The sequence below is a fragment of the Drosophila obscura genome, unplaced genomic scaffold (genome assembly GCF_018151105.1).
Source record: "Drosophila obscura isolate BZ-5 IFL unplaced genomic scaffold, ASM1815110v1 contig_150, whole genome shotgun sequence".
In the NCBI taxonomy this organism is placed as follows: domain Eukaryota; kingdom Metazoa; phylum Arthropoda; class Insecta; order Diptera; family Drosophilidae; genus Drosophila; species Drosophila obscura.
In genome coordinates, this window is record NW_024542736.1 from 9,779,691 (window position 1) to 9,804,573 (window position 24,883).

The 24,883-nt window shown below is 45.8% G+C and overlaps 1 protein-coding gene across 8 annotated transcripts; it reads left to right on the top strand.

The window, feature by feature from the left end:
• Nucleotides 1-4,083: 4,083 nt before the first annotated feature.
• LOC111069389 (diacylglycerol kinase theta) lies at nt 4,084-24,833 on the top strand. 8 transcript variants are annotated; one of them, XM_022359429.2, is made up of 17 exons: nt 4,084-4,209; nt 11,107-11,186; nt 11,278-11,380; nt 11,684-11,790; nt 11,866-11,950; nt 12,014-12,214; nt 12,740-14,329; nt 14,900-15,238; nt 15,323-15,749; nt 15,816-16,137; nt 16,209-16,438; nt 16,522-16,670; nt 16,741-17,022; nt 17,768-18,053; nt 18,131-18,287; nt 18,359-18,466; nt 21,503-24,833. In XM_022359429.2, the coding sequence occupies exons 1-17, from the start codon at nt 4,098-4,100 to the stop codon at nt 21,677-21,679; spliced, it is 4,755 nt and encodes a 1,584-aa protein (XP_022215121.2). In that variant the 5' UTR covers nt 4,084-4,097; the 3' UTR covers nt 21,680-24,833. The 8 variants fall into 8 exon arrangements, with proteins under 8 accessions (XP_022215121.2, XP_022215125.2, XP_022215119.2 ...); XM_022359433.2 differs by having other exon boundaries at nt 12,935-14,329; XM_022359427.2 differs by lacking the exon at nt 21,503-24,833 and adding an exon at nt 19,875-20,919.
• Nucleotides 24,834-24,883: the final 50 nt, after the last annotated feature.

Here is a 24,883-nt window from a genome sequence, read left to right on the forward strand (position 1 = left end):
AAATCATATCGAGTGTTGTGTCCCTTTGCAGCAATCTGGCCACACTTTTGGGGGTGGTGGGCGGTTGGGGCTGTGTGGGATCACAAGTTGGCAGCTCCTGCAGCAGCCAACAAATTGTTGATTTCATTTTTATTCGAGAGAGTGTGGTGGGGTGTGGGAGAAAACACCGCTGCGTCTCTCTCTCTCTCAGCACAACGGGAGAGAGAGCTGTGGGAGCGGGAGAGTTGATTCCAATCGCAAGGTATATTAACAGGTAACAAAGGTAACAACTAAATATCAAAAACTGTATTAACAAAATGGAGTAAGATCTTTAAATGGATTGGATTCAATATATAGATTCATGTTTTCCCTGAATATAATAACGCTATACGCTCAGGATCAGGTACAACTAGCCAGAAAGCTTTCAAATCTTAAGTGGGATCGTTGCTAAATCAAAAATGGAGAAAGAAATGTTCTGAAAGTGAAAATCGGCAAGACAAGAGCTTAAAGAATGGAACAAAAATCAACAATACTTTCCCTATCGATACTGGAAAATCGGGAAAGGGCGCCACTGTGCGCCGTGAATTCCGTCAGTTTGACAGCTTCGGTGATAAGAAATGTGCGAATTAGTGATTCAGCAGGCGCATGCGCGCTCTTTTACGGCCCGAACGAACTGTTTGCCCATTTTTCCTGCAGCGCGAGAGGCCACCGCCAGCCAGCTAGCCAGCAGTTTCGGTTTACGGGGCACTGCCACTCACAGCACAGAATAGCAGCAGCGGCAGCGCACAGGAGAGAAGAAGAAAATTTTCACACACCACACACAAAGCAAAGAAAAATGTACAAGAAAAGAAGGAAACTCTGCTCGAATCGGTGAAAATTTTCCACACACAAAAAAAAGAACACAGCCCCTCCAGTGTCAGTGGCATAAGTGGCATCAACCGCAGATCGCACAAAAAATGTAATACAGCAGCAAAAAAAAAAAAAGAAAAGAAAAAGATTAACGGCAAAACGGGGCAACGGGAATAACTGTAGTGCGGAACGCCTATCGAGAAAAATCGAGACGGAGTGGAAACCCCAGTGAAAATCTTTGCAGCAGCAGCAAAAGTGTAAAAATTATGAAAATGTGAAAAATTGTGTGTGCAAAAAAATTTTGCAGCTTCTGTGGCGACCGTTGTCTGGCCCCTGAAGTCCCGTGGAAAATATATGGTACATAAAATTCCCGACTCTTCTCTCTCTCGCTCACTCTCTCTCTCTCACTCACTCTCTGGGAGGGGGAGTGTGTGTTGTGTGCGTGTTTGTGTGAAAATTACGTTGTCATATGTGCAAAGTGCGGGAGCATAGGCTAAAAGAAAAAATTCCAGGCAGTGGCCGCCGAGAGGGTCCAACTCCCAGATCTAGACATAAAAGTTCTATCCAAGTCTTGCCTTCGTTGCCTGCTTTTCACCTGTTCTTCAAGTGATTAGCCCTGAAAAAAATAAAACACATCAAAGACAAGGCCATGCAGAGTTTATGTGTGCGTGTGTGTGTGTTTGGGGCAAGGAATAAACCAGGAGCAGCAGGCCGCGCCACCAAAGAAGGAGGAAGAAAAAAAATTCTCTATCTATTGCGATTTGCTCATGCGACCCGAAAAGAGCGAAGCGCGCAGCATTGCGCCAAGGCAAGAGAGGGAGGGAGCGAAAGAGTGAGAGGGAGGGAGTACTGTTATGAGAGTGGTGCAGGGGGAAGGCATTCGAATGGGCGCCCGCAGTGGGTGCGAAGTACTGCCGCCTGCTTTTGTCTACAGATACACATACATCCACATCTATAACAGTGATGCGTGTTTGTATAGCTCCTACATACGAGCACACAGCAGCAAGCACCCGAAGTACCTTCATCTCTTCGACTATATTTCTTTTGGATCTTCCCAGCATCAATAATTTCCTCCTTGACATTAGCTGCTGTGACTCTCTCTCACTAACTCTTTCCGATCAGATCGGCAGATAAAACTAAGTCTGCAACAAAATTGTGATTTATCCTGTGCTCAGAGAGCTTGCAATTAGAGCATATTTTTTGTACCACAGAGTGAGAGAGTGGCTCAGAAAACAAGCAACTTTGGAATGTGGAATGCTCCTCACCTTGTAGAAATACACTTTGTCCTTAAACTTGAGGACCCCCGCTGCCGTGCCTCTGTGGTGGATTTTGGGTTGGAGGTGAGTTCCATTGTGCGCATGACGCGCTCCTTGAGGACCCAGCAGCAGCTAAGACATGGACATGGACTTGCTTGCGACTCGGATATGGACACATTCCACGTCGTCAGGCTGCTGGCATTAGTAGATAAATTGTAAGAGCATCTCGAATGTCTGTGTGGGGCTATCCGTTAATAGGCCTGTCGGTTAATGTCATCGAGTTGAATAATTTCAAGTGCCGTTAACGTTCTGCTTGTCTATTATTAGGCGCTGGATGATATAATATTTGACTGGTTTGTCCTTGGGGCAGAGCGAGTCCTTCCCCTTCAAAAGAGGGGGGTTGTGGGTGTGTAGCGGGCGGCTGTAGGAGTGGTGCTGTTCGCAGTGGGAAAACATGTTGCATACTTAAGGGCGATAGCCAGTGAAAAAAAAAAACCGTTGCTGAAAAACAAGAAAAACGAAACGCAAAAACCAAAGTGCAGTGGATCCATCTCTTTCGTTTTGCACTCTGTTGCTATCTCGCTCTCATTTTAGAGGGACAGGCTGTTGATATCATATTTTTGCCTCTTCTATTATTATATTGATGGTCTACTGCCTTTTTTTATGGTGCTTGGAATAACGGGAACTTTCGGCCGAAAACTCACCACGCATGACGCGCGACGCACTCTCTGCGCCTCTCTACCTCTCCCTCTCCCTCTCTTGCGCAGTGCTCTCACACAGCAACCAACTCCTCCTTTCACACTCTCTCGCTCTCTCTCTCTCTGTCTCTCCCGCTTGTGAGGATTTTATTATCTGGAAACGGTTATTTCTGTTAAAGGGGGGTGGTGCGGTGGAATGGCGCCCACGTAGCAGCACAGCAGCAGGGCAGGCAGCAAAAAGAGGAATCAGAAGAACTAGCAGAAGCACTAGGAGAACAGGCACAAAGGAGAAGAGTCGGAAAGAAAACACAGTTTCGCTGCTGCTGCACTCAGTCGAAAATTTGACACAAAATGTGAATGAAGTGTGTGCCTCCTCGCGTGTGTGAAAAAAAGTGAAATTAAAACAAACAAAAACAAGACAAATAATGAATTTTTATATTTTTCTTTAGTGCAGAAATCTTTGGCAGCAATTGTAAATAAGTAACCAAAAACCAAAACACTCCACCCAAACAGAATAGAAAGAAAATAAAATAAAACAAAACCGAATATAGGAAACGCCATAAAACCATATAAATATTATACACTCAGACATGCTTAATATATGTATATAGATATATAGCCTTCTAAACGCAACAAAATTAACATAAAATCAAAAATAACAAACAACAAAAATAAAACAAAAGAAAAGAAAATCGAATTTCCGGCTAGCAAATGTCTGGATAAGGAAACGCCACCTGGAGGACCAATGGATGAAAATGCAGCCGTCGTCGTCGTCACTTTTGTCGTCGTCGTCGTTGTCCTCCATTTGTCAGAGCTTTTGTCGTCAGCAGCAGCAACAGCAGCAGCAGCAGCATCCAGAGCAGGCAGTGCAGCAGCAGCAGCAGCAGCAGCAATCCAGGATAAGCAGCAGCAGAGGCAGGAGCAGCAGCACCAGCAGCAGCAGAACAGCAGATCAGGAGGAGCAAAGGGATCTGCTAGCCTTCGCCAACGCGCTGATCCCAACGACAGCGCTGCCTCAGCTGGCGTTGTTCACCAGCAACAGACGCTCAGCAGAAGCTGCAGCGGCCGCCTAAGTTGCGCCGGCATCCTCTAGAGGGCGCCAGACGACACTACCGTTATATACACCGAAGCAAGAGAAGCGAAGAAGCAGCCACTGAAGAAACAGAAACAGAAAAAGCAGAAGACAAAAAGCCACAGAACAAACAGAAACAGAAACACAAACAAAAAAGAAGAACAGTTGGATAGCCTCACCCGAAACTAAAGGAAAGAAAAGGAAAGGAGAGGAGGCAGCCGCAGCGGTATTTTGACAAACAAAATGGCGGATGGTGGGCATTCATTCGTGAAGAAGACATTTCATAAGCCAACGTACTGTCATCACTGCTCGGATCTGCTCTGGGGCCTCATCCAGCAGGGCTACATATGCGAGGGTGAGTAATCCATATTATGAATTCTGATAATTTCAGCCCAAGTAGGGGGAAAACTTTGTTTCAAGCTTCGTCGTCTTTAACGTGCCATCAGATCTAGTTATAGAACTTTATGCTAGTGCATTTTGTGGAAAATCCTAGGTCATAAATTTCATATTTGATTGTGGGATCAATCCATAATAATGAGTTAAGTTAGTGAGTATCCTATATATGTGGATTGGGAAGACTGAAGATTGATGGGAAGAATGGGAAGGTAGTTTCGAATTATCTGGAAGAGTTCTTCATAAATAATCCCACTTTGCAAGCATGTTTAATTAACTATGAACAATTGTGCTAAAATCTTTTAAAATATAATCTAATTGTGCAGAAGTATACTGTGCAAATCCACGCCTGATTTAGCCGATAAGGGGTCCAGCATAATTTTCTAGGATCTGGGAAAGTGGAGAATAATATTTAGTTGAAGTACATTTCACAACAAAAATCAGTTCTTTCAACTCTTGAAACAAAGTTTTCTTTAGTCAAATTCGTAGAACTTTTGTTGCCAAATCGCCCTTCACTCTGATGCGCTCCTGTACCGTCGAGCAATAGACACAGATAAGTTGTAATTAACGAGCACTAAACACAACCAAAAAGCGAGAAAACAGCAGCACGCAAATCATCATCATCGTCATCGGCAGAGGAGCATCTTCGGTGGCAAACGGCAGATGTAAAAATACATTTTGTCTAGTTTTGAAAATACTTTTTAAGTTGCCATAAACTTGGAAATGTAAATGCGGATGGAAAGATCGATGGATGGATGGATGGATAGTGACGGCAGGAGGGGGAATGTTGTAAAAACAAAGACTTTCGGTCTGTACAGGCCACAGCGTCATTGGGCGCGGGCGGTTGGTCATATTTTGAGAGCGGGAATACCGACAAAACTTCAGGAGAGCATCTAGCATCAGAATCAGAATCAGCAGTGGCATCTACGTACAATATATTCTACAATAAAGAGGCTGGCAGTCAGGCAGGCACAGGCAGGCAGCATCATCGGTCTATTTGTGGCCGAGAAGTGTGCGCGTTTGAACTTTTCCAAATTGTGCGGCTGTTGGCCGTGTCGTGCCATGACGTGAGCACAGAGCCCCAACGACGTCATAGACAGCTCCGATTCTCCGTATACAATAAATACTTATGTATGTGCAAATGCTCGGTATATATCGATGTATCATTGCCATGGAAATCTCTATAAAACAGCGAAGAGAGAACAGAGTATCGAACGAACTGGACGTGGAGGCCAGTCAGTGGATTATTTGACTCTCCCAATTGGAAGCGTGTTGGGCGCCTCGCCTCGCCTCAAACTGAATCTGTGTTGCCCCGTTTGCCCCGCCCCCCCCCCCCCCCGCCCCTTTCAATTTTCATTTCGTTTATTTTTGCAGGCGATTTGTGTTGCTGCTATTATTATAATTATCGCGATTTGCGAATCGCGCTTCTCATTTTATGTGGCAGCGTGTTAATGTTTATAGTTTCAGCGAGCGAGCGCGCGCCCCATCTTCATCGCCATGCTCTTGCCCCTTGACCACACATACATTTCCCACTCAATTAGCTGCCATTTGCCACAAGTTGGACACGGCCCGACCCGACCCCGTTTAGCTATTAACAACTTACCAAACAGATCCCCAAAGTTGTTAATGGAAGCGCTTCAAGATTGGTAGATTTTGGATTGGAAGCTAAATGTTGTGAGAGAGCTTACAGTACGAACAGATCCATGCATCCTGTAAGAGAAGGACATACTAGACTTTAGGGTTTTGCAAACCAAGAATAAAAAGAAAGAAAATGAAAAAATGGGTCCAAAAATTCCTAAAGCTCCTCTATTTTTGTATGCAATCAAGATGCAAGTGCTCAAACGCCCAAGACCCAACGGTTGATAGAAGTACAGTGCAACACATACTCGTAGTATGTTCTCAGTTCAGTGTTCAAGGCAGATCCCTAGAAGATTACAGTCTTCTAACCTAATGACATGCATACATATATAATTGGAACATATTTTCTGTATATTTCTAACATAGCTATGAAATGGTGTTCTGTTCTTCATATTCTGTATTTTTACTATATACTTTTTACTATATACTGCTTCAATTTATGATTGTGCAAAAGTAGTGCCATTTTTAGAGATTCCCACGTTTGAAGAGACTGTTGAAGCTGACCAAAAATGTAATTCCCCAGTAAGCTTCTTTAAAGCAACCCTAAAACGCAGTTACAGTTATCCACAGCGTAGTAAGCAGGCAGGATAATCCCCATAGAAATGATGGATATTTGCGAGCTAAATTTGTGTTGCATACCCCCGGGGGCGTCTCTCTGGTTGCCGGGAAATCATCATCACGCATACGCAGCGTTGTCCGAATGTAAATGAGAATTGGAATTGGAAATGGAGCAGACGCGGAGGCGCTGGTGTGTAGGAGGATAATTGAGTTGCACATTTAATTGGACAAAGCGAAACGCGAAGTGCCCCACCGGCAGCAGGAGCCTGAATCCGAAGCTGCATCGCTCTGTGGTCCAGGACCGACCAGGACGACGACGACGAGGCTCAGGGCCCGGATCCGGGCTCGGACCTAGTCACAGTCACAGGCACAGCCTCTCGCGAAAGTAGGTCAAATGCGAAGTGCACAGATAGAAATGCACACGCACACACACACACAGGGACACACACAGATGCAGTGGCATGCCGCAGGCAACATTTCAATTGGTTTTTCAGAGAGGCTGCCTCTCTCAGTGAAGCAACAGCAGCAGGTGCGCACCGAAATCCAATTGTGGATGCATGTGGGCTGTGGACTGGCTGCAAGCCGGCTAGGCACAAACCGTATCACCCCTACCACCCACCCCCACCGCTTCGAGTGCCCCTGAACCAACACAGCACCCCCAACCACCCCACCCAACCTCTCCACCTCCGACAGCGAGAGAGTGCTGCCACCGATAGCAGCGAAGGGCTAAAAGTGCGTCATCAATGGCCGCCATGGCAAATGACGGCGACAGCGGAACCAAAAACCAAACGGGGCGGTCGTGCCTGAGGTTGAGGTTGAATGGAGGGGAGGGGGAATGAAGATTGGGGCCTGGGGTTGGACGGGGGCTTTTGCCTTGTTAATTGCCTCGTTCTCGGCGCTGTTCATTCATAACCCAACTGAATGGAAAAACGAGAGCATGCAAAGTGGGGGAAACTTATGGAATCGAAGCAAGTATACACTATCGACGGGATACACTTTTAAATAGATGGGATAGGTGCTTATATTCTTAAGAAGAGAAAGATAATGATTACCTAGTGTAGGGATAGATGTTGCAATGGAAAGTTCTTTAAGTACATGTATAAAAGAATCCTAGGAGGACCTCTGTCTGTTCTCAAAACATCAACAAAATGAATAAGATCTTCTGAAATATTCTTTACCGATTCCCTTGGAATGTACCAACATCTTCCGTAAATATTTCTCAAGTTTTATTTGAAATTTGGTGTACTTCCCCGTGGAAAGAGCATATTAGCTATAAGAAGAGATTTTTCGGTGTCGGGGCGGTCGTCAGTTTGGCTGGCACTTCGACAGCGAACAGCAGAAGGTGTACGGTGGGAAGAGGGTGAGAGGCAGAGTGAACGACTGGGAGAGGAAAGTCACTGCTGACGTTGCAAGCGACCGACAAAGGACAGGCACTCGAGCGTCTGAAGGGTTTAACTGGCAGCGTAGGTGCGCCTGGCCTGGTCCTGCCTCGCCAGAACAAAAGCAAAAAAAAAAACCAAAATCCGATTGTATGTCAGTCAAGCAGTGTCAAGCATGGGTAGAGCAGAGCTGTGCTGTGTGCAGCAGTGGATGGGGGATGGGATACGATAGGAGGATGCTAAGGATGCTAACGGTATCAACGTAACGTCACGTCAAGCTGCATCCTTTTCCCAGCGGTACCCGTACAGTGCATGTATGTGTGTGGGCTGTGGTTGTGTGTGTTCAAGTGCTGCAAAGCGCTGCCTCATTTATAATTAGACCTACAATTTGCATATACATACATACATATGTACATACATATGTTTTTTCTACATATATTTAATATTTTGTTGTTGTTGCTATTTCGAGGGGGGCTCTAAAAATAAACCGCAATTTGCATGCAGCAGCATCAGCATCAGCAACAGCAACAGGAGCAGCGGATGTTACATTAGTGCTGCAATCTGTGGGCTGATGAATAATGCTTCAATCAAAAGGGGAAATCAGATTGAAACGAAATTGAATTTGGTTGTCATAGAAGTTGCAGCAGCAGCAGCATCGCCACTAAGTGTGGGAGTGGGACAAATACATAGAACATGTATGCTCTCCGTCATGCGTCACCTCATCTACATACATTCATGTATGTGCGTACGTACGTATGTATGTATGTATGTTTGCGTATGAACAGCTATTTTTAAGTTCTGGAGGAGAGTTGTTTCTTCTCTTCTTCTGCTGCTGGTGCTGCTGCTGCTGCTGCTTGTGCTCCTTCCACAATTGAATTGTATAACTCTCCCTCCCCCCGCCCGTTGGGGCAAATACTCGTACACATACATGTCCATTTTAATTGTTCTTCTTCTTCATGGACTACGCATGTCAACTTGTGCGTATATTCAATTGTCCCTAACCTCCAAAAACTCCCTCTCCCCTCCTTCGGGCCTCTTCTGCCTCTTCATCACCCGCACTCTGCCACATCTTCTTCTGGCAAGTAGCAAGAGAGAACGTTACATGTGTGTGTGTGTGCGTGTCTTGTGCCTAAAATTTGGCTTTGTGCTGCCTTTGGTACTTCTTCTTGTTATTCTGCTTTCCCTTTTGTTATTTCTTGGTTTTATTGCCCCACAATAAACGAAACGAAAGGAAACGAAACGAAACGAAAGCAAAGGAAACTGTAAAAGCAAAAGTGTGTTGAGTTTCCACAGACAGAAATTTCCCCACAGACGCACGCACCAGCAACAACAACAACAACAAAACGGGAAAACAAAAGGCAAAGAAAAGCCATTTCGAAAATTTCCCCATGCGTTGGCGTCGCTGCTTCTCGACTCTCTTCCTCTCTGCTTGCTTGTCTGCTTATTCTTATCTACAAGAGAGTGACAGAGAAAGGGAGAGAGCGCGTGTGAGAGCAAAAGAGAGTGAGAGAAGTACACACAATTTTTTGGTATACATAATGCAAGTGTATGCAACAAAGCGAACGAAGGGAATGATGGGCGAATGAGTAGAAAAAGTACCGTACCGTTTGGCTCTGACCCCCACAGGGGCGTGTATACGCGGCGGCAGAGTTGACTCAGCTGTTGCTTTTGCAGGGTAGTCTTCGAGCAGCCAGCACCCAACACACCCTACCATTCTCTTGCTCCATCATTTATGCACATGCAACACAAAAACATGAAAGTGAAGCACAGCTTCAGGGGCGCAGGTTTTTATACCCTTTCAGTTCCGCCATTCCGTTCCTTTAGCAGATTTAAACTTGGTTGGATTATCTTTAAAAAAAAATACATTTTTACACGATTTTCTTTTTTGCTGTATGCAGTGTAAAAAGTATCAAGTGCAAAGTTTCCAGCATATAGCTTTCAAAACTAAAGGAGTTCCTTTTCCTTGTTGGAAATATATATTCTAAAACACAATACCCTTTCCGCAAGGGTAAGCTTTTATTTGCCAAAAACTCAAGAGAACATGAGCGAACCCAGCAGAGAGCGAGAGGACGAGAGGACACGCTATCAGCTTACAGTTCTATATACAAATTTTGCTGCTTTTATTTTATTTTCGCATGCAACTTGCATTGAGTCCATGGCGCGCGTCACGTTTGTCCTCCGTCGTGCACTGCTTGCTTTATTTGTATGTACATACATATGTATGTTTGTACAAAAACTAAAAGTTGGCTGGCAGCGGCGGCGGCGTCCGTAAGTTCAGTTGTGACGTCAGAGATGCGCCTCAGGTCAGCGGCCTAGTTTTCTGCTTCTTCCCTCTGCTGCTGCTGCTGCTGCTGGTGCTGCACACAAAGATGATTGTGCAGCTACACACACACACACTACCCATGGATATGTAGCCTCCGCACAACTTTTACGCAATGCCAAAAATAGAACTTTGATATCTATGTTAAGCCAGCTAGCACACAAAAAAAGACCCACACACCCACACACGTTATTAGTACATATGTATTTATGTACATATTGTACATACATCAGTTTTATGTACTGCACTTTTTCCCAGATTTGGTTTCCATTTTTTTTTTGGTTTTTGATCCTCTCTTGGCTTGGCATTCATAGGGGAGAGCGCGACAGTTTGAGCCCTGCCCAAACTGGACAGCACTTGCTGTCAGGCTTATCATCTCTTGGGCAAGATTTGGTAACAAGTGGATTAACAAGTGTGTTCAGGGATTAGCCATAAATTGAGTGCTGCCTCGTTTCGACAGTACTCAAAGCAAGAGCAAGTGCAGAGGAGAACTTTTTCGCTTGCAGCTCCCACACGTTTACCTTACTTTCGCTTTCGCTTTTGCCTTCGGTGGTTGCCAGGGCATGACAGTGCCCTGCCTCTGTTCCTTTGTGGGCCTATAGACGCTAGGCCAGTGGTGTGGCATGTGGCATGTGGCATGTGGGTGCATGGCAAACTTCAATGAATGTGTCTTTGTCCATGAACTCGGGGCAACGGCAACTACTCGCATGAATGGGGCGCACACTGCAGCCTGCTGCTGGTGGCTGCTGGCTGGCAATGATGCGGTGACTTTGCGGTTGCGTTTTTGCGGGGGGCTAAGGGACTTGGAATTTTACCAATACCAATTTAGTCGGGCGCATAAAAGGAGGAAGAGATTGGTCTGTTTTTGTTTTAGGTCTGTTCCATTTAGATAAACGTGAACCATTGTGAAATGAAGGAGAACTTCCACTGACACTTCTCTCTCTTTCTCTTTTCTCGCTTGCAGTTTGCAACTTTATCATACACGAACGATGTGTCACGAATGTGGTAACACCCTGTTCCGGCATCGCTCCATGCATTATAAAGGTACGTACATGCATTACTTGCCATTCAAATGATATATGTATGATATATATATGTAACTGTGTCGACTGTCATGTCGTGTCTTTGCTTACAGAATCCCGTTGCCCATTGTTGGTCCGAGCCAACCCATCACAAGAGGAAATTCTGCACTGTTTGCCGTAAGCGATTGGATGAAACGCCAGCGGTGCATTGTCTAGGTAAGTGACAGGCTCCCCCTACGCCCTCCCATCACCAGGTGCCACAGTACTCGACTGTGTGTGTGTGTGTGTGTCAGTCATCATGTCAGTTGCTATATTGAAGGATGATCCATTGTTGAAAAGCGATCAATAAAAGAGTATGTTTGTGTAGCAACAAATGCTACAGTTTCTTCAGTTAATTGTCGAATGATAGTAGTTCCAATGGGACTGGCAATCGCTGGATGTTCGCTTATGGGAACACCTTTTTTTTTGTAGCAAATCGTTTATTAGAGAGCCCCCATCTAATGATTTATTTCTTCACAGTTTGCGAATATTTCGCGCATACTGAGTGCCAAGATTTTGCCGTGCCCGATTGCACAGAGAACGCCACCTATGTGCCCGGCAAGGAGCTGCTTAATGTGAAGCATCAAGTGAGTATAAATCGAGTGGAGCCCACCGCCATCGATCGTACAATGTACAATGTACAATGTTATCCTCCACAACAGCACCATTGGCGAGAGGGCAATCTTCCATCAACGTCCAAATGCGCATACTGCAAGAAGACCTGCTGGTCCTCGGAATGTCTCACTGGTGAGTGGATTCGCGAGTAGTTCTTGCTTAATGATGGCATTTAAATATTAATTTTTGGATCAGGCTATCGCTGCGAGTGGTGTGGCATGACCACCCATGCCGGATGTCGCATGTACCTGCCAACCGAATGTAATTTTGGTATTCTACAACCTATCTACTTACCTCCGCATTCAGTCTCGATACCACGCACCGAGGTGCCCATCGAGGCGATCATCGGCGTTCAGGTCAAGTCGAAAACGACGCTCGTGCGCGACTATTCGTGTCGTAAGTATCAACCGAAACCGAAGGGCTGAATTTTGTGAATTATTTCTGAATTTCAGAATAGTTTTGCAATCAGAAAACGAGGCATGGACCATTTTCTGATTGCTTTGGCATCGAAATTTCTGAAATTCAGCAAATGTTTATTTATGGGGGACATGCCACAAGATACTCGTACAATATCTTCCACTCACCCACTACACCCAAAACCCACAAGCAGCAGCTCTCGATGTTGTGTTCACACTCAGAACTCAGAATCTCACATCGCCTCCCTCCAGCTCTCATCCACGCCCTCTCATCTCTCAGATCATCTGCAGAACCCACAATCTGTCCCACAAACAAAAAAAGAAACTCCACCAAAAGATTCTCTTGCGTTTTTTTCCTTGCATTTGTTTTCACTTTTTTTTGATTTTTGATTTTTGATTTATTTGTTTGTTCTTTTTCTCTCTCTCTCTCTCTCCTCTCTCTTGCGTTAATGTCTCTCTTTTCGGTTGTGTAATGTGAATATGTGTATGTGGGTGCGTCTGGCAGCCAGTCCGGATCTGAGTGCTGGTTCCGGACCGGGCTCTGGAACGGTGCCAGGTGTGGTATGCCTCAGGGAGCTGCTCGAGCTCCATCGGCAGCGTCTTGAGCAATCGAAACAACATTTTCTCCTTTCATCACCACCCACGCCCACATCCTGCGGCTCCGTCTCGCTCTGCCACTCGCCCACACCCTCGCTGACAGTGGGAGAGACGAGCACCGAGCTGGAACCGGACCAGGAGCGCCCCGACGACCAGGATGACCAGGAGGAGGATGAGGACGATGACTACGTTGCCACGGAGGCGGACAGCGCCCTGCAGCTGACGACATCCACCTCGAACGTCCTGGGGCCGCTGCAAAAGTCGCCATCGACCAACTCATCGCTGCATCTGCTCTACACGAGCATCTTCCGGAAGCTGGGGACCGGCCGGAGGCGACGGAAGCGCGGCGGTGGCATCTCTCAGAGCGAGGAGGACGACGAGGAGGAGGAGGAGGACGAAGACGAGGTGGATGGCGGTGTCTGTGATATAAGCGGTGGCGACATCAGCGACGACTACGATCACTGTGACGTGGCCCTGCGCCGGCGTGAAAGAGCCGCACGCCGGCAGCCGCGGGAGGTCAGCGAGACGGACTACCACGGCGACGTGGAGATGGAAACGGCGCCGCGGGAGAGCTGCTACGAGACCTCGGACACCGGCGGCGAGCTGACTAACACGGATGAGCTCGACTCCAGCATGAATCTGATCAGCAACCTTAGCTATAATAGTAGTAATAGTAACACCTCCCATGCCTCCAGAGCTGCCCACCCACCCACAGCTGCCGCTGCTGCTGCCACAGGCACCGCAGCTGCAGCTGCCACTGCCATTGCCACTGCGACTGCGACTGCGACTGGTAAAAATCCAAATCCAAATCCAAAGACTGGGGCCGCTCTGTCGGCCAAGCCCAAGCCCAAGACCATACTCAGTGTCTCGAAGCACAAGCACAAGGTGGCCGGGAAGGGCGGATCCCTGAGTTCGCCCAACTCCAGCGACTGCTCCTCGGCCTCGCCCTCAGCCCCGGCGAGCGGCTCCCTCACCCACACACTGCTCCAGCTGTCGCCCGTGGGACGGAGCAAGTCCTTCCAGGAGCCGGGCGTCAGTGTGTCCCGCTACAAGAAGTATGGACGCGGTCTGTTCCGGCGGCGATCCAAGAGATCGCCCAAGAACACGGCTGGCGCTGGCGTGGCGGGTGTAGGAGGCGGTGTAAAGAGCAACTACAGCCTGGACAGGCTGTCGCAGAACATAGAAATCACCATCCAGGACGAGGATGGTAACTACCGGCCGTATGACGACAACTACCACATGCTGGCGCGACGCACTGGCGGCCACGATGCCACCGATGTGGATGACGATGTGTGCTTCGATGATCTCTACCTGGACGATCGGCCCGGCGGTCAGAGCGACGATCTGGCGGCCTTTGCCGGCGACATCAGCGATGGCGGTGCCAGCAGTCGATCGCGGGCCAGCGACGCCAGCGATGGCCATGTCCTGGGGCGACTCCTGCGACATGTGCGGGGCCTCTCCGTCGGCTGGCGCAAGCCGCGCTACCAGAAGCGCAGAGGTGAACCGCTCTCTCTCTCTCTCTCTCTCTATTTCTTTCTGTCTGTCTCTGTTCGTCTCTGTCCCTGGCGACAGGTGCCGGAGATCCGCTCGAGTTTCGTTTGCAGTCTTGGTTCCTGTTTTCCGTTCCGTTCTCTAGTTTTGCGCTAACAAAAAAAAAATAAACACCTGTTTTGGTTTTGGTTTTGGTTTTCGTTATTTCCTTTCATTTTGAGCCAAGCCAATCACTAACCCACTCGAGCCATTCGAATCACTAACCATCTAACCATTCGAGCCATTCGAATATTTCGAATCACTAACCATTCGAACCATTCGAATCATTTGCATCATTCGGATCACTAACCATCCACTAACCATCGTCTGCACCATCTACATTCGCATTCGCATCCGCATCACCCACTAATCCCTAACACTCACTTGCATGCTCAAATGTCTCTAACACGAGGATCGTTCAAGCGAATTGATTCGCTTTTGTTGCTACTAAAATCAATGCCATCCTCCACGCGGGATGACACCAATCTCCCTCCAGTGACTAAAGCTCTCAGTCTCTCTCCTCCCACCGATCGAACAGCACGCAGCATATCCGAGGAGTTCAGCAGCGGCGATACGCCTCGCTTCAAGGATGAAGAGTCCGCCAGCAAGACCGAATCGGGCCATGGACCCAGCAGTGGAGGCGGCGAAAGAGGAGGCGGTGGTGCCAGTGGCAGTGGAGTGGGCGGTGGAGGCTCCAGCACTGCTGGTGGATCTGCGGCTCCGTCGGGCGGCGGCGGCGGCGGCGGTGGAGGAGGAGGATCCTCCGGCCATTATAGTAGGCCCGATTCCGCTGGCCACAAGTCGGATGCCAAGTCCGATGCCAAAATGGAAAGAGACCGAGAGAAGAAGGAAAAGGAGCGCGAGGAGAAGGATATAGGTAAGATCGCAAAACCCCTGATCCCTAACCTGAGAGAGAGCGCCGCAAGGAACTAAATGACAATCGTTTTTCCCCCTCCCGCAGAGATGATCAAGGTATTCGATGGCAACAACTCATTCCGACGCCAGCAGTACCGCGTGATCATCGTGCAGCGAACGTATACGCTGGAGCAGCTGCTGACCACCGCACTGCGGGCCTTCCACATCACGCGCGATCCGCAGGCCTTCTATCTGACCGATCTGTATGCCCCCCCGGGCATGGAGGATGCCCCAATGCTGGACCCCACCCCAGTGCTGAGTCTTGTGCACTTGGAGGGCAAGCGACCGGCGATATACATTCGGTTTCACGACAGGGAAAAGGGCCATGTCCGTGTGTATCCCGGGAAGCTGCAGTGCGCCCTGGAGGATCCCTATGTCAGTGTTCCTGTAGATAATAACACAGTCATCAAGGATTTGATACGCGACGCTCTGGACAAGTTCGGGCTGCAGGATAACCAGATACAGGACTACAGGTGGGGCAGTCGTTGAATATAAACATCCAAACATCCTTTGAGTACCCATTTGTGTGTACCTTTCAGATGCTCGGAGGTGCTGCTCGATCGTGGCGTGACCGAACGCATCCTCTCGTGGAACGAGAGACCCTGGGATATTACGAAGCAGCTGGGCAAGGACTCCATACGCCAAATGGAGCTGATGCGCTTCTACATGCAGCACAAGCAGGATCCCCATGGACCCAACATCGCCCTCTTTGTGGGCAATCTGCCCACAGGACTCTCGCAGCGCAACTACGAGCAGATCCTCAACAAGTACGTCACCGATGAGAACAAGTTCATCAGCATCGGACCCATCTACTACGAGTATGGCTCTGTGGTGCTGACCTTCGAGGATGCCCAGAAGGCGGTAGGTCTCGGAAAACTCATGGATCCCTCACAGATATACCTCTAAAGGGTTCCATTTCTGTCATCATGCAGGTTCGTGCCTTCTACAATCTCCGCGAGACGATCATCGAGGACAAGAAGCTGCTGGTGCTGCTCTTGCCGAACATTGAGCCCAGCATGGTGCCATCCGATGTGCGACCGCTGCTGGTCTTTGTCAACGTGAAGTCTGGTGGCTGCCAGGGCCTGGAGCTGATCTCCAGCTTCAGGAAACTGCTGAATCCCTATCAGGTCTTCGATCTGGACAATGGAGGTCCTCTGCCAGGGTAAGTCGAGAACAGCAGACCGCAACAGCAATCCACTCGCCACAGATTTTAATCCACATACTGTATGTTCCTCCGCCTTTCAGTCTGTATGTTTTCCGCCAGATAACCAACTACAAGATTCTGGTTTGTGGCGGTGACGGCACCATTGGATGGGTGCTGCAGTGTCTGGACAATGTTGGCCAGGACTCGGAATGCTCTAGCCCACCGTGCGCCATTGTTCCACTCGGAACGGGTAAGTGCAAATCGATTCGGGGAGATGTTTCAGCGACATAACAACCAAAACATTCAACTGAATCGTTTAGGCAATGATTTGGCTCGGGTCCTGTGCTGGGGCTCGGGCTATACCGGCGGCGAGGATCCGCTGAATTTGCTGCGGGATGTGATCGAGGCCGAGGAGATACGGCTGGATCGCTGGACCGTTGTCTTCCATCCGGAGGATAAGCCCGAAGAGCCGGCCATGAAGGCGCCGTCCCAAACAACCGGTAAGAAGAAGAAGGCACACCAAGCACATCTATCGCAATCGCAATCGCAACAAACCAATCAGCATCATCAATTACCGGCTCTGACATCGAGTGATATATCAGGTCATTTGGTGCTTACAAAACAATCCGTTCGTTCGTTCGTTGTTTAATCTACAAACTACAATCTACACCCCAGACAAATCCGCCCAACCAAAACACCCCAACACCCTAAAAACCCACCCACCCACCAATCCACCAACCACATTGATGTCTATAGTGTCTTAACCCAAAAACTACTGATCAAAGCAAAAAAAAAACACTCTCAAACCCAGCCCGAAACCATCAATTCCCAGCATTCGTTGTAATTACATCTGTGCTTTGGTCGTCTCTCCATCAGACGATATACCGGCTGTAACATACATTTATTGTAGCCTGCAAAATCACCCTTCACCACACAACACCACCCACCACCCACCACCCCCACCGAAAGCCCCCACCTTTCAGATACGCCAAGCGTTTCGTAGCTGTTTGGTATCTGATGATGATAAATGCTGTTTAGTTTCGATGTGTACAGACGATCTGCATGCCCGAAACACTAGCTCTGCTCTCTCTATTCTCTTTGTACCCCCAGAAGGTAAAGTATTTCATAGCCAGAGTCAAGACTTCCCACGAGGATCAAGGATTTGCTGGGTAACTTATTCAATCTCCCCTCCTCCCCCTGACTTGTGAATATATCCATCTCGATGTTGTGTCTATTGTATGTTCGGTGTCATGTGTCTATGTCTCAAATCTTAATCTCCCCTTTGGCGCCCAAGTGACCTAACCCATTCGTCTCCATTCCGGTGTATCCCCCCGCCCCGGCATACAGGTGGCGCCCAGAACGAGGACAACTCACAGATCTTTGTGATGAACAACTACTTTGGCATTGGGATCGATGCCGATCTGTGCCTGGACTTCCACAATGCTCGTGAGGAGAATCCCAATCAATTCAACTCTCGGCTCCGCAACAAGGGCTACTACGTCAAGATGGGTCTCCGGAAGATTGTCGGACGCAAAGCGGTCAAGGATCTGCACAAGGAGCTGCGCCTCGAGGTCGATGGCAAGATTGTCGAACTGCCGCCAGTTGATGGCATCATCATTTTGAATATATTGAGGTATGCCAAGCATTCTTTTTCCTTTTAAAAACCATCGTTCAGTCCTCCTCTAACGCTCGTTCTCTGCGACCTTTTAGCTGGGGCAGCGGCGCCAATCCCTGGGGTCCCGACAAGGATGATCAGTTCTCCACCCCGAACCACTACGATGGAATGCTGGAGGTGGTGGGCGTCACTGGCGTCGTGCATTTGGGCCAGATCCAGTCGGGCATTCGCACGGCCATGCGCATAGCACAGGTTCGTTGGGACTCTATCTATATTTATCCAGGGATCTATTCTAACAGGTGTCGGTATCCTCTCTCGCCTAGGGTGGTCACATTAAAATACATCTGAACACGGACATGCCCGTTCAGGTTGATGGCGAGCCCTGGATCCAGAGTCCCGGCGATGTTGTGGTTCTCAAGTCGGCTCTCAAGGTATGTTCCATTGTTCTTCTGGTTGCCTTGCATGTCCTCCAGCCTTTGTTCCTTCGTTCCGAATTCTATGGCATGCCTGCTTCTTACGATTTACCACATTTTCTGTTGTGTACATAAATATACTCGAACACATATATTTTTGTTGGATTCATACATACGATACTCAGATCAGAGCCGAACAAGCAACAACGCTATTGGTTCCATTGCCACACACTTTTATGTTCCCCCTCCACAAAAAGTTTCTCTGCATTTGATTGTTACACCCCTTAGAAAAGAAAACGAAAAAGAAAATTTAAGAGTATACGTGGCAGTTAAAATTAGAGAATATTTATAGGTATAGCTTAAGAAAACATATAGGAAAAGATGGTAAATGGAAATTAAAGCGCCACAATCGGGGTCCAATATTTAACATTTCTTAGCTTTAAAGTTTAAACTCTTTAAAGTTGAGAAATTCATTGAAAATTATAATTATAGAAAAAATGACAATTGGATTGGTTTGGATTGGTCTAATCAGGATTTCCAACTGAATATTATTCAATTTAATCGGAATTCGTCTCAATTGCAATCAGTTTTAATTTAATATTGATTATTTTCGACTAAGGATTAACTTAGATATTAAATAAAAATAAAAATCGATTTTCATTGCTTACATCGATTACTTTCGATTAAAAACTAAATTTTCTAGTTATCGGAATCTATCGATAGTTCAAATATAGTTGATTTTCATGTAATCATTCCATTAATGATTATTTCTCATTTAAATGAATTTGTTTTTTGCTATAATGATGTCCGTAGATGACTCAAAATTCCAAAAATTATTCCGCAATCAATTTCCCTGACTGAAACGATAACTGATTAATCGAAAGCTGTACGTTTGTTGACAGATCTCAATAGCTAAACTCCGAAAAACTGAACGATCGTCACGTTCAATGGAGATTTAATTAAGTGAAGTGCTAAAATATTTTATAGAGATCAAAAACCAAACCGATTGTCATTGATTTAGAATTATGTACTTTGTTCTGTGTGTGTGTTCGATATGCGTGTTCCTGTATGTTTCCATATGTAATTTGTCCATTTGGTCCCGCCCGATCTTTGTTGTAATTAAATAGAGCACAACCATGCCACTGCCCTGCCCTGCCCCCACCACCCAACCACCAAAAACAAAATAAAAACCCTGTAAATTATAGCCACCTAACCGAGCAACGTTTTTGTGCATCTTTCCATTTGTTCGATTGATTGTCGGAGATTGAAGGAGGAGAATCCAAAGCTAAACTAATGACAAATCAGAAAAGAAATTAAATCAAAATCTTTGTAGCATTCTCTCTGTTAAATGTGTGTGTGCGTGTGTGTGTGTGCGTATGTGTATGTTGGTTTTGACCCATGTGTGTGTTTTATATGCTACATCCAGGCCACCATGCTGAAGAAAACGAAGAGTAAGCGCCGCCTCACGGAGCCGCATATCTCGCCAGCGGTCCTGAGTCTCTCTGTGGCACAGTCGCAGCAGGCGCAGGCGCAACAGCAGCAGCAGCAGCAACAGCAATTGCAGCAACAGCAGCAACTACTCCAATTGCAACAGCAGCAGCAGCAACAATCGCAGCAGCAGCAGCAGCAACAGCTGCCAGAGAACGGCGATAAGGAGGCGGCGGGGGCATCATCAATGGTGCTGCCCCCTAGCTTTGGCAGCACCTAGAGCTTACCCTCCGCCTATGCCTCGGGCCTGAGATATTGGTTTTCCTGTTTTTTCCCATAGTCAAAGTAATGAAACGAAACGAAACGCAACAGTAAACTTAATTCACACAAAAAGTAACAGGGAAACAGAGGCGTGGCGTTCATATCCATAGCACAGCGAGCATCACATCTTGTAATCATTGTAATGTTTAACAACAAGAGCAAAACTCCAATTGCGAAAGCAAACTAAAACTTAATCTTCCATTTAAAGAGAATCAACCGAAACGTATAGAATTAACAAGAAACAAAAACAAAAGTGCTACAAGTAAAAATATACATACACCCAAAAGGTTGAATATACATACATACATAGCTAACAAGCGAAGGGACTGTAAATAATCAATTGGTGCCAAGATTTGAGAAAACCAGAAAAAAAACATAGAAACAGAAACCGAGAGAGAGCGAGAGCGAGAGAGAGACCTATGAGAAGCTGTCGTCGAAGCTCTATATGAGAACAATCCACCAAAAATTCCACAGTACACACCCAGTACAACCGCCCACCCCAACCACCACTCTGCACAAAAAAGAACAGTGACCACCGCTTTTGAACTTGAATTAGAAACTAAAAACACACACACCACAAACACACACCCACCCCACATCACCAACACACACGCCCACCCACCACAGACACCGCCCCACAGCGCCTAGAAATTGTCTACAATTTCGTTTCAGTTATCCCCATGCTTTTAATTTTTCTATTGTTTAAAGGACAAAAAACAAAACAAAACAAAAAATATATACAAAAAGAAGAAACATTTTTATGCAAATGCCATATCATAGATATATACATATATTGTTTCTTGATCTTGCAAGCGTTTTTCTTTTCATCATAATACAAACGAATAATATTGAATCACATGAAAACCATTTAATTTATTGAGTTTTGTTGCATTTTGCCTGATTTCTCCAGACAGTTTTTAATTGAGATCTAGCTTTTTTGAAAACAACTATAATCCTAGGATCAAAACATGATTTCCTTTGCGTTAACTCTCTATATTTTCTTACTCTCTATTTTCTCTCCAAAAATACAATACACAACAACAACAACACCACCTACTTCTCTACATATTCTACTCTATATACTCTCTTCTTATTCGATCTATGCGCTCCGATTTACACACGATATCTGTATTGTAATCCTAACTCTTAAATCAAATCTACATATGATGAAAACAAATCAATATTTCTAAACAAATTGCATCCAACAATTAATGGAAATGTGATTGGATTATGCACCCATACAAAACGATTCAAATCGATATCAAAATAATTTAAAAAAAAAACAAAAAACTACCGTTAACGTAGGCCACGATGTTGAAAAAGAACAAACTGAAAATGAAACGCAGGAACACGGAACCCACCATGCTCGTTGCCGGCTCCTCGGCGACGCCCCAACTGTCGCTGGCCCTGCCGCCCAGCGTGGACGAGGTGGTCGATGGGGCCGTGGGCGATGGCGGAACGGGCAATAATACGGATTTCTGAATATGGTATAGCGAGCGTCTGATTTAACGTGCTAATTCCAGCCAGCCAACCCTAAAAACCAGCCGCACAAAACGCATCTTGAGCACCCTCCCCACCAACCGCCAAACAGCAGAAGCAGCAGAAGCAGCAGCAGTAGCAGCAGCAGGAGCAGGAGAACCCAGAACCCACCCAAAGAACCAGAACCAGGATCAGCAAAAAGCAAAACAGTCCATAGCCGGAGTCCAAGCTCAAAATCGAATCGAATCAAATCAAATCAAAAGCTGTAATCAAAATTACTTCGTACAACACTCTTATAATCTACTCTACTACAACAAAAACTCCACTATGTATAAAGAATCCCAAGTCATGCCAAAAGTTCAAAAGTTCAGCAGACCCGCAACCGCAAGCGCATTTCCTTCCGCACTTCCGCATGTGTCTGAAAGAAGTACGTTAAACTCAAACAGCTCGAGTCGAAGCACACACACACACAACTGTACCTAACAGTGCAGCCAACTCTACGAAAGTTAACCTATGTATGGAATAGATACAGTCCAGAACCAGTCAGAGTAACCAGTAACATAAATCCGATGTGCATATGTATACAGTTGGTATGCAGATGTTAGGGAAGAGGAGAGAGGTTTTGTTCAAAAACTCAGCGCAATAGTCCGAGAAAGTTGTATCAAATTCAAGTTCAATATTATGTTCCTTCCCGTTTTGTTCCTATGTAAGAAACAGCAGAAACAGATTAGTGATACCGTTAAACAGAGAAAACCGCAAGCCGTGAGAGGAATGATGATGAATGATGGATGATGAATGATGAAGAATCATTTGAGATGATTGAAAAAAATGAAGATTATGAAGAGCCAGGGAAAATGTAATGAAAAACCAAAAAGAAACAAAACAAAAAGTACAAAATTGTTGAAAATTGTTTGTTATAACTAAATGAAAATGCAAAAAAAAAAACCCAAAAAACCAAAGAGAAAACTGAACAGAAAAGAAAACCACAAAATAATGACAAGAAATTGAGAAAACCAATTAGGTAAATCAATATTGTGCCATGTGCAAAAGGTCCCTCGGGATTTTACAAGGACACAAAAACGAAAAAAAAAAAAAAAATTTACCGGCCAGGACAAAGACACACACGTACAGCAGATGCGAGAAAATTTATACGAAACTTTTGATTTCCGTATTCGATTCGCTATTCGAATTCACTTACGAGAATGGAAAAAGCTGCAAATTGCATAGTTTGTTAAACTACTAATTGGGACGCAACCATTGGAATAATTGGATACTACGTACGGCATAGTGCATAGCACATAGCACACACAAACAAAAACAAAAAACGCATCGGTCATAATGCTTAATGCAAATTCTGTCTGGATTGTGCAATTGGTATAAATTTTCTCCGCTGCTGTGCGCCAACTAAAAGTAAAACATACACACACAAACAAACAACAAAATTAAAGAAAACGAATGCATTTTCAAGCGTATTGAAATGGCGTCATGCCCGAGCACAAGCTGTCAGACAGATCGGTCTTTCTGTCAATTCAGTCAGATTGTTCTCTATCTGTCTGTCAGTCCACTGGGCGGCGCGTAAGTATTTCACTTGCATTTGTCTCAAAAAGTAAAAAAAGGAAACTTTAATGGATGTCAAAGAAAACAAAAAGAAAAAGAACGCAAAGCTAGGTAGCGAAAGTAGATGGAAGGAAAAATGATGGAAAGGATAGAATGGATAGAATGGAAATCCGAAAACTACAATTTCAACTTTAAAACGCTTATAATGAAAACAATTTTTGAGAATTTTATATACTAATTTTTACGTTTACGTCTCTGACATACGAGAGTACGAGTATGTGCAAGATAACAAGAAGACCCCCATCGCGTAGGGATGGGTCGAGTACTCGATCTCCGCCCAAGCGGGTATTCGGCCGCGCACTCGGCTCATCCCTACCACACCACACGCGTGGGGGGCCGTTGGGTGCATGAATATCCGGTTCCGTTTTGTTGAATATCGGAAAAATAACGGCGGAGTGCACTTGGCGGCCCCCGACCAAAGACCACAATACACGCCACACAACCACAAGAATACTGAGTTTTTCGAGAAGCGTCTCACCATCACAGGCACCGTTATGACAGCACGGAAATCGCATAACAGTGGACATCAAAATTGCAAAAATCGCGGCATACCGATATCCAAACCAGGCTGCGGACTGGCCACTGGAGATCGGGATGCACACCCAAAAATTCGACCTATCACCAGACACTCGTTTTGCGTTCGGCAAATCACCTTTGACCGGCTGCGATTAAGGGGCTCAGTGCTTGGGGTTAATCAGAAGACACACACCGATTTCCGTACACTCTCCGAGCGGGGGCCACGCCGCGGCTTGCCCCAGCAGTGGGCCATGCAATGGATTGACTAAAATGCGCGCCTACGCCAGCGCAGTTGACTTATTATTTTGTTCTTAAGTTTGACCATTACGAATTCGGACCCTCCTCTACTATTCAGCCGATATTGCATGACCCTCTGCACCGTAGGCGCCGCGACGTGAGTCCCCGTCAACTATTCAAGGTTCGGACTCATCTTGAATCGACTTGGATCGATTAGCCCCCGGCAATTTGAATCGCAGCCCGCAGGAGATTTGATATTTTGCCTCATTTCGCACAAGGAAACACAGCAACAAGAATACACACAACAACACACAACTTTTAGTTATGTTATGACACAAACAACACAAAATATTATGTTTTTAAATATATTTCAAATAAAAAACAAAACAAAAACAAAACCAAAAACAAAAAACAAAGAAAAAACAAAAGTCTAGGCTAAGTTTAAGAGAAATTACTATAATATGCTATTCAAAGAAATCCAAAACTCTACAAACTACAAACAAGAAAAGAAAAGAAAAAAAAAACCAAAAAAAAAAACAACAACAACTAAAAATACTAATTATAGTGCATACATTGATGTAGTGTTAGAATTAAGAAGAAAAAACAAAAAAGATTATATTTCAAAGAGAACCCAAAATTTGAAGAGAGCCGCCAAGAAAAGAAAGTGAAGTAAAGAATTTGTTCATGGATGCCAGAAAACCAAAGACCTAAAAGCAGAGCGCCGATACATATATACATACAGATACCATATATACGAGTAACAACAAGAAAAAATACCATAAATGTACAAGTAAACTATTTTTCTCTATACCAAACAAAAGTAAAACAAAACAAAAA

Excerpts from the sequence above, each read along its gene's own strand:
- LOC111069389 (XM_022359427.2), top strand. The coding sequence starts at position 4,098 with ATGGCGGATGGTGGGCATTCATTCGTGAAGAAGACATTTCATAAGCCA. Across the intron at positions 15,750-15,815 it reads AACCAGATACAGGACTACAG|ATGCTCGGAGGTGCTGCTCG; the intron begins GTGGGGCAGTCG and ends TGTACCTTTCAG. Across the intron at positions 16,439-16,521 it reads AATGGAGGTCCTCTGCCAGG|TCTGTATGTTTTCCGCCAGA; the intron begins GTAAGTCGAGAA and ends TCCGCCTTTCAG.